We start from the raw sequence: 9993 nt of genomic DNA, 5'->3' as shown, positions 1-9993 counted from the left end.
GTGTATGACCGATATCGGACCCACAGACTCGGAGTGACAAGTAGTAAACGATGAAGTATATGCAAATATTTGTACATTTACAAAGAATAACAACCCATTTATTTCGTATTTACTCTTATATTTTAAATAATGTTTTTTTAATTATATTTTTAATGCAAATAACGTAAACAATCATATAGCGCCCGTTTTGAGTACCTACCTGACGATCTACATAGTGTATAAGAGGGGCCTAAACCCAACTCCGCCTATACGAATACTCCGGTTATTTGCATATTTTGTCATGGAAAAAGGGCTATGCAAATAAGCGGGTTGCTCTGTATATCTTAAAGAGCACTGACTGTAGTAACTGTAGAATATTTTCTACTTAACTGACTTAAGACTTTGTATTTATTGCATTTCTTAATAATATTTTTCTGTGATACAGTAAATTAAATGTTAAATACATCTCTTCCTCCTCACAATGAAGTTAAAGGGAAATATTCAGAGTTAAAATGTCGTTGGCTGAGCTAAATATATTATACTGTAAATGTACATATTTTAGTGGTAATCTTATTTTAGTGGATTTTGTGCTGAAAATGTTCTGCCAAATAATGATGGCACAAATTGTAGTTACAGTACATGGTTTTCTTTCTTTCAATTCATCATGGTGCTTATCATTTTTATGGGAGGCGTGCCTCACATTATAGCATCAGCTATAGGATTTCATTGCGGAACCAATCGTTTGGTACCTCAAGCGGCTATCTCCGTAATCACGGGAGACAACTCGTACATACCGACACAATACACAACCAATTTATCTCGATAGTAGATCTATATTTTGAATGTTGTAATTGTTTATTATAATTCTCATAAAATCCCCCAAAAGAAATATATTTCATTTAACATCGACTTTGAATGCCACCAGAGCCTATTAATTATAACAAAAACATTATATCTACACATAATGTAGGCACACAAGTGTACTCGGTCAGTTAGTAGGCCAGCTAGTACCCAGGAGACAGACGGTCGAATATTTTCACATATCTGATTGTAAGTAAAAACCAACGACCTGCATGAATGAGAAAATAAATAAAGATTGATTTTTATTGAAGAGATACTATTTCAACCGCCATGTGTTTATATTTTTATAGGGACGTTTACGCCTGCCATGTTACAATCACCTACGAGATGTGACGTCAAAACCTCTCGCTTTCATTATATTTCCATTCACAGTTTTTGGGGTTTTTCGGCATAGCCGTATAATTTTCTTTTGTTCCCGGATATGACGCAACAGGTGGCGCTACTGGTCAAGATGAAGTATGTGATTGGTCAATGTAGCGGTAAATGCAAAATGCAGACATGCAGTTAAAGACGAAACAAAATTAAGATTGAATGCAAGCTGAATAAGTGGATGTATCTATTCAAATGACACATTAATAAAATCATATTCCTGATTCAAATGCAGACTTATTATCACCAAAAATGATTCAAACTGATATAATTTTGTTATCCGTGCTGAAACTGCGCATTTATTAATTAGTTCGTTAATTTATTTCACCAGCAGTTTTACATTATAACCACCAGCATTAAAACTATGTTGTTTATCATTTTTAAAGATATTTCTTGTTTTCAGTTTCTTTTGGTTCATATATGATGTAGTTAAACTACAATGTATATAATTATGCATTTATGAAAAATATCAAGACTTCAAATAAAGTGCTAGATCTATAACACTAAAAATTATATATTGACTACATACAGAAGACTGAGGCCTACACCGCAGTAAGACAGGTGTTACGGCCTAAATGTTAGTTTTATGTTGAATTTATTGTTTAGTTTCATTTGTGGTAATTTTGTTAAGATTCCGGAAAATACGGTTATCTGGTTTCCGGTTTTAGTATAGACAAATATTATGGGATAGCGTTATCCAAGCGCAGCACATGTTTTGAGTATGAGAAGATTCGTTCGGACTATCGTAGGATACGATACGGTAACTAATTACTGTTGAATGATTTGAATATGATTTATGCTTGTTTAGGAATCCATGTCATCATGTTATAATGTCATTTTGGATAATTCGGCCAATATATAAATATGTCAGTGAACCGTGGACAGACGACAAGTCCCTCGTGCATTCTAGTCTATCACTTGATTTCTGCTGTATTTGTATGCTATGATATGATTGATACATTGCTGTTTCATTGCTGTTTAACTCGCTTAAATGTGTAAGAGTAATAGTATCGTAATAGTATTGTATTTTGCTATATTTATCAGGTTCGGTTAAATTCATTCTGGGCCGAAACGTCCTAGTCTTGTCAAGTCATGTGTATTGTATACTGAATAGTAGAGGGCGAGTTGTCTCGATCTCATCTATAGATCAAACTCGTCATGTGTTATAGATGATAAGGCATAATAGTAACTGTTGCTTAGTTAATTAGTCTAATAAGTACTGTTTCTTTTCGTTACAGTCAATCTATCTACGTAGAACTATCACTGAGTCAATACACCTGTACTATACTTGTATGTAGTTGATGTCAAAGATAATAAACACAGATGAAGCCAGGAAGATGGAATTGACCTCATTTATTTACGATAGCCAGAGCGATTTCGAGGCGTACTCGACGCCTACATTCATTGACGTATCATCCCAGATGTAAGAGGTATGATCTTCAAGCTTTTAAGTGATACAGATCTGGAACAAGATGGCTACTAGAGACAGAGAAGCTGTAGAAGGTTACATGTATGACTTAAATTCAGATTCTGGACGGGCCAGAAAATTTAGTGAGAAAGGCATGCAGTACAATATGGAACAGCTTGACAAAAAATACAAGTCTCTATGTAGGTCAGAAAGATATTTAAAAGAAATAGCCACTGAAGATGACGAACCTTTGGATATTGTGCGTAAAAAATACAGGATGTGGATGAGTGAGTTCGAAAAATATTTGGAACTGTATGACATTTTGCTGCCCCAAGTCTCTTCCCATGAGCATGATGAGTTTGCTCAAAGGTTCAATGAGAATTATGGTTCTGCGAAAGAATTCAAAAGTTGGATTGAGAACTACATTTCCTCGCGGAGTGCTATGACATTGAGTAAGAACACTTTATCTGTAGCCGAAGAGTTGAGTGTGGCTGGCGAGAAAATAGACCAAGGCATTATAAAGAAAACTGATCCAGAAGCCGAGGATAATGTATCCGTTTCCAGTACTGCCAGTTCATACGCGTCTCTGAAACGTATCAAAGAAGAACAGGTTAGGGTAGAATTAGAGACAAGGAAACTAGCGTTATCAAAGAAACATGAAATTGAGTTAGCTAAGTTGTCGCTAAAGCTCAAAGAGGAAGAGCTGGAACTTGATACCGGTATAGCTGTCGCTCAAGCGAGAAGCGGAGTACTCGACAAGTACGACTCAAATGAAAATCTTAATGCTTCAGTTGACCAGGCTCTTGCGTTCGAGCAACCGCGATTTACCTCCCCTAAGCCGCGACCATTGCCTGTACGATTTACAGATGAAAGTGTTTGTGCAAGTCCCCCTCCAGTCCTATATGATAGACCTAGACCGCATACGACTGGTGTAGCAGAAGTGTCATCGAGAACACTACCTGAACAATATGTTGATTCGTCCCATTCACAAACCGTAGTTCAGTCGGTAGTTCAACATTTAAGAAAACCTGTGGCAGAGGTAAAGAAGTTTAGTGGAGATCCTCTAGAATATCGCAGATTTATTCGTCAATTTCACTCGAAAGTTGTAATCAACACTGATGATGACGATGAAAGGATGAACTACCTTGAACAACTTACATTCGGAGATGCACATAAAGTGGTGTCAGGATTCAGCCATCTTAACGGCGACAAGGCTTATAAGGCAGCCATGAGTCAGCTGGAGGATCGCTATGGCGATGAGGAAGTTATAGCGACAGCTTTCATCAAGAAAGCATTAGACTGGCCCACCATTCGTCCTGGAGACCCGAAGGCACTCGATGACTTCTCTTTGTTTCTTGTAGAGTGTGATAATGCAGTTGGCACAGAATCAAATGGCGTTCTTGACTACTCGGACAATATTAAGAAATTAATGCTCAAACTACCCTTCTATCTGCATGATAAATGGAGGAACCAAGTATATAAGTACAAGGAAGCAAAGAGGAAGGTTCGGTTCAAGGACTTAGTGAAGTTTGTGAAGACAGAGGCTAAGAAAATCAACGACCCTACGTATGGAAGTATTGCCACTGGGACTTCAAGACCAAAGACTCCGCAAAAGATTGCACGTTCCAGCAATGCAGTTCCAGAGATTGTTACAGATTCTATACCTAAGAGCACCAGTGACACCGTACCTCCTCCAGCCCCGAATTATAAGTGTTTCTTCTGTGACTCTACTTCCCATTCTCTGGATACTTGCAAAAAGATAACTGCCAAACCTATGAACGAAAGAGTCAACTTCATTAAAGAAAAGGGATTATGCTTTGGCTGTCTCAAGAAAGGCCACTTGTCGAAGAGATGCCGTAATCGTTCCAAGTGCGGCATATGCAAAAAAAGTCATCCATCTATCTTACACAACGAAGAAAGCTCGTCAGTTGTTAGTGTATCGAATGCCAGTACTGGTTATGCTATCGCAAAAGAAGATCAAAAGGGGGATGTGTCTTGTGCCATGGCGATAGTCCCAGTTAGAATTCGCTTGCGTGATAAACCTCATAGTATAGAGACATACGCATTCTTGGATACAGGTAGTAGCGCTTCGTTTTGCACCGAGACAGTTATGAAACAGCTTGGAGCTAGAGGTAAGAAGACACAGCTTACACTGAGTACAATGGGTGAGCCATTTATCATGAACACATTTTCCATCAGTGGACTGCAAGTAAGTGACATTGACTCGGAAAATGCTATTGATCTTCCGCGAGTGTTCACGAAGGAGAAAATGCCCGTGTCTAAGAAGCACATCCCAACACAAGCAGAGGTGTCAAGGTGGGAACACTTAGCAAAGGTTTCACTAGCTGAGCCTAACTGTGAGATAGGTTTGATGATTGGCAGCAACGTACCAGATGCCTACTCGCCTATTGAGATACTTGCAGGCCCTAGTGGATCACCACATGCTACAAGAACTAAGCTTGGATGGGTGGTCTGGAATGTTCTTCGAGAAAGCTGTACTATACAAGTCAACAGAGTTCACATTCAGGATGAGTCTGGAGAAGACATCGAAGACATGGTTAAGAGATCTATGAACCTCGATTTCCCTGAGCGTCTTATTGACGATAGAAAAGAAAACTCGAGGGAGGACAAACAATTTTTGGATATGGCTGAAAACTCTATTTATAAGGATGGGGAACATTACTGCGTTTCGTTGCCATTTCGTAACAAAGTCACTATTTTGCCTGATAACTCGGTAATGGCTAAACGGAGATTACGCAGCATTGAGAACAGGTTCAAGGCAGATCCCAAGTTCAAAGAAGATTACACTGCCTTCATGGAAAAACTGTTGGAGAAAGGTCATGCAGAACCAGCACCTGTGGGATTTGACAAAGGAAAGGTCTGGTACATTCCTCATCATGGTGTATACCACAAGAAAAAGAACAAGATTCGAGTGGTGTTTGATTGCTCTGCGCGATATCAAGGTGTCTCCCTTAACGACAACTTACTCCAGGGACCTGACCTTACAAACAATCTTCTTGGTGTGTTGATGCGATTCCGGGAGGAACCAGTGGCTGTCATTGGAGACATTGAAGCGATGTTCTATCAGGTGAAAGTCCCAGTAAATGAAAGAGACTATCTGCGATTTTACTGGTGGCCCAACGGGAATACTGCGAATGAGCCAAGGAGCTACAGGATGACGGTTCACCTGTTTGGAGCCTCATCATCTCCCAGTGTTTGCAACTTTGCTCTTCAGAAAACTGCAGAGGACAGTCAAAAACGGTTTCCCCAAGAATTTCAGGACACACTGAAAAGAAATATGTATGTCGATGACTGTCTGACCTCCGTTGCTACAGAGAAGAAGGCGATTAGTCTTATACATGATGTGACTCAAATGTGTAAATCCGGAGGATTCCGACTTACCAAATGGACGAGTAACAGTGATGTGGTTGTGGAATCTATTCCAGAGGGTGATCGTGCCCAAGAAGTCAAGTTGTGGAGTCTGGATAGTAAGCCACCTATCGAAAGAGCTCTCGGAGTTTATTGGTTCATGGAGAATGACTCCCTTGGATTCCAAATTCAGATGAAAGACAAGCCCGTTACTAGAAGAGGTATTCTATCAGTAACCAGCTCAGTGTACGATCCTTTAGGAATTGCATCCCCGTTTGTTCTTAAGGCCAAGTCAATTCTGCAAAGACTTTGTAGGGATGGTAAGGGATGGGATGAGGAGATCACAGGAAAAGATCTGAAGGACTGGACCGATTGGCTGCTTCAGCTACCTGAACTAGAGCATGTTACCATTGATCGGTGTTACAAAGGGAAAAACCTCGGCAAGGTAACCTCCTGTCAACTTCATGGTTTCGCAGATGCAAGTGACATTGGATATGGAATGGTATTCTATCTTCGACTCGTTGATGTCACTGGAAAGATCCACTGCTCGTTCTTGTTCGGGAAGGCGAGAGTCGCACCACTGAAGGCAGTGACTATACCCCGGATGGAACTTACAGCTGCCTCTTCTCTAGTGAAGTTGGTCAGGATGGTGACAGAACAGCTGAATTACAACATAGATCGATTCTTCTTTTGGACTGACAGCACTTCAGTCTTAAGGTATATCGCAAACAAGAATTTGCGCTTCCACACGTTCGTAGCTAACCGCATTGCTCTTATCCACGAAGCTACGTCGGAAGATGACTGGTATTACATCAACACTAAGGAGAATCCAGCTGATGTTGCATCAAGAGGAACGAGCATTTCGAAGTTGCCTGACTCGTGGACTCGTGGACCAATGTTCCTCTGGAAATCCGAACGTGAATGGCCCGTTGTGGAAAAGGATGTTAAGATCACGGATAAAGAGAATGATCCTGAAATAAGGACGACTGCGTGCGCTACATCAGTTGTTTTAGACACAAACAGTGGTGTCGAAAATCTTTTCGACTATTACTCCAACTTTAATAAGCTTAGGAGAGCTACTGGATGGCTTATGAGAGCTATGGACAACCTGCAGGGAGCTGTTGAGAGGAGCCGGCAGATAAAACAGGACATCAGCAGTTCAGAATCTGATCCTGTGAAACGCGACCAGAAAATAAAGTTAACATTGTCGAAAGAGAGACAGGATAGACTTCTCAAAGGAAAGAAAAACCTTCGTACAGCGTGCCTGTCTGTGGATATTCTGGAACGAGCTGAAGCCGCGTTGATTAAGTATGAGCAACGAAAGTACTTCGCAGCCGAAAGCAAGGTCCTTCACCAGGGCAATGGTGTTCAGTCGCGAAAACTCAAGAAGACTTCGAAATTATTCAAGATGGACCCCTTTGTTAAAGATGGTGTCATTCGCGTAGGAGGTCGTCTTGAAAGAGCTGAAATTTCGTATGATGCAAAACACCCCGTGGTGTTGCCTAGAGAATCTGTCGTATCGAGACTCGTTGTGGATAATGCCCACAGATCATGTGGTCACTTAGGAAAGAACACTGTTCTTGCATTCATTCGAGAAAAATATTGGATTGTTGGTGCTCGCACTCTGGTGAAATCTATTCTTTCCAAATGTGTGACTTGTAGGAAATACAGAGCTCCATGTGTTGAGCAAAAGATGGCAAACTTACCCGCAGAGCGACTCGCAGCTGATCAGCCTCCTTTCAGCAGAACTGGGATGGATTTCTTCGGACCCTTTGAACTGAAACGTGGAAGGAGTGTGGTAAAGCGATATGGGGTATTGTTTACCTGTCTTGTGACTCGTGCGGTCCATTTAGAAGTTGCTGCGTCGCTCGATACAGATTCTTGCATCAACTCCATTCGACGATTTATCGCTCGCAGAGGAAAACCTGTATTTATTAGATCGGATAACGGAACCAACCTTGTCGGTGCTCAACGAGAAATGAAGGAAAATATTCAGAAATGGAACACAGACAAAATTCGTGATAACATGTTGCAGAGTAGCATTCAGTGGGAATTCAATCCTCCCTCCGGTTCTCACTTCGGCGGAGTCTGGGAAAGACTCATTAGGTCTGTGAGACAGGTGTTGTACTCTGTTATGCATGAGCAGAATGCGAAACTGGATGACGAAGGACTTCAGACACTCTTTTGTGAGGTAGAGGCTATCTTAAATGGACGCCCGTTAACTGAAGCATCGGATAACGTAACTGACCTACGGGTTTTGACCCCAAACCATCTGCTATTGCTTCAGCCTGGAGAGTATTTCCCACCTGGAACATTCGTCGCCACGGATAACTATGCCAGAAGGAGGTGGAGACAGATACAGTACCTTTCAGATATTTTCTGGAATAGGTGGACCAAGGAATACTTGCCGCTTCTGCAAGGCCGCCAGAAATGGATGAAGAAACGACGCAATATGCAGACTGGAGATCTTGTGCTGATCGCTGATAGTGCACCTAGGCATGCGTGGATAACCGGTAGGATTCAGGAAGTTGTGAAAGACAAACATGACATTGTGCGATTCGTGAAGGTTAAGACCCCTTCCAATGTGTTAACGCGTCCAGTGACCAAACTCGTGCTCTTGCTCGAGTCAGACATTGAGTAATGGATATGGTGAACGCTTGAGTGAAAGGACAATTCGAACTAAAATATCAGATGTACTTTTGTAATTGTAATTATTGTATGATTAAGCATAATGATTTAATTGATGTGTTTGATGGTTATTAGGCCGTTTTTGCGAATTGATAATCTCGGTTGAAGCCTCGATTAAGGGGCCGGTATGTTACGGCCTAAATGTTAGTTTTATGTTGAATTTATTGTTTAGTTTCATTTGTGGTAATTTTGTTAAGATTCCGGAAAATACGGTTATCTGGTTTCCGGTTTTAGTATAGACGAATATTATGGGATAGCGTTATCCAAGCGCAGCACATGTTTTGAGTATGAGAAGATTCGTTCGGACTATCGTAGGATACGATACGGTAACTAATTACTGTTGAATGATTTGAATATGATTTATGCTTGTTTAGGAATCCATGTCATCATGTTATAATGTCATTTTGGATAATTCGGCCAATATATAAATATGTCAGTGAACCGTGGACAGACGACAAGTCCCTCGTGCATTCTAGTCTATCACTTGATTTCTGCTGTATTTGTATGCTATGATATGATTGATACATTGCTGTTTCATTGCTGTTTAACTCGCTTAAATGTGTAAGAGTAATAGTATCGTAATAGTATTGTATTTTGCTATTTTTATCAGGTTCGGTTAAATTCATTCTGGGCCGAAACGTCCTAGTCTTGTCAAGTCATGTGTATTGTATACTGAATAGTAGAGGGCGAGTTGTCTCGATCTCATCTATAGATCAAACTCGTCATGTGTTATAGATGATAAGGCATAATAGTAACTGTTGCTTAGTTAATTAGTCTAATAAGTACTGTTTCTTTTCGTTACAGTCAATCTATCTACGTAGAACTATCACTGAGTCAATACACCTGTACTATACTTGTATGTAGTTGATGTCAAAGATAATAAACACAGATGAAGCCAGGAAGATGGAATTGACCTCATTTATTTACGATAGCCAGAGCGATTTCGAGGCGTACTCGACGCCTACAACAGGTCATGGCACTTCCATTTGTCCCGTGGATGAGGTGGAGCACTGTTTCATTGCTGTCTTTGGACCAAGTGTTCAACTACATTCAGAGGTAATTCAACAATAAATCCATTTCACAGGGCGAAATATGTAACATGAAAATTTCTTGTTAGAATTGTCAATAATAATATATGTGATTAATAATTAATCCTAGTACCCCGTTCTCCACCAGGAAGCCAAGAATCTGCCACTGTAGATCCAGATTGGGGAAAATGAATTAAGTATGGGTTTAAGGGCTACAATGGCCAGATACTCACCTGTTTCTCCACTTTAGAAGCCAAAAGAAATTTTTTTTTTCAACTGTTTTGATATCAG

At 40.4% G+C, this 9993-nt stretch overlaps 1 protein-coding gene and 1 long non-coding RNA gene across 3 annotated transcripts; both read left to right on the top strand.

The window, feature by feature from the left end:
* The first annotated feature begins 1494 nt into the window (after positions 1 to 1494).
* Positions 1495 to 9884, top strand: LOC117320519. The gene is made up of 3 exons (XR_004531072.1): positions 1495 to 1770; positions 9645 to 9730; positions 9851 to 9884. It is a non-coding gene; the product is annotated as an uncharacterized LOC117320519 (long non-coding RNA).
* LOC117320518 lies at positions 1784 to 9573 on the top strand. 2 transcript variants are annotated; one of them, XR_004531071.1, is made up of 3 exons: positions 1784 to 1969; positions 2448 to 9000; positions 9479 to 9573. XR_004531071.1 is itself a non-coding variant. In XM_033875096.1 (2 exons), the coding sequence occupies exon 2, from the start codon at positions 2682 to 2684 to the stop codon at positions 8625 to 8627; it is 5946 nt and encodes a 1981-aa protein (XP_033730987.1). In that variant the 5' UTR covers positions 1784 to 1969; positions 2448 to 2681; the 3' UTR covers positions 8628 to 9573. The 2 variants fall into 2 exon arrangements, 1 of the variants encoding a protein (XP_033730987.1); XM_033875096.1 differs by having other exon boundaries at positions 2448 to 9573.
* Positions 9885 to 9993: the final 109 nt, after the last annotated feature.

Source organism: Pecten maximus, unplaced genomic scaffold (genome assembly GCF_902652985.1).
Source record: "Pecten maximus unplaced genomic scaffold, xPecMax1.1, whole genome shotgun sequence".
NCBI lineage: Eukaryota > Metazoa > Mollusca > Bivalvia > Pectinida > Pectinidae > Pecten > Pecten maximus.
This window is presented reverse-complemented; position numbering and strand designations above follow the sequence as displayed.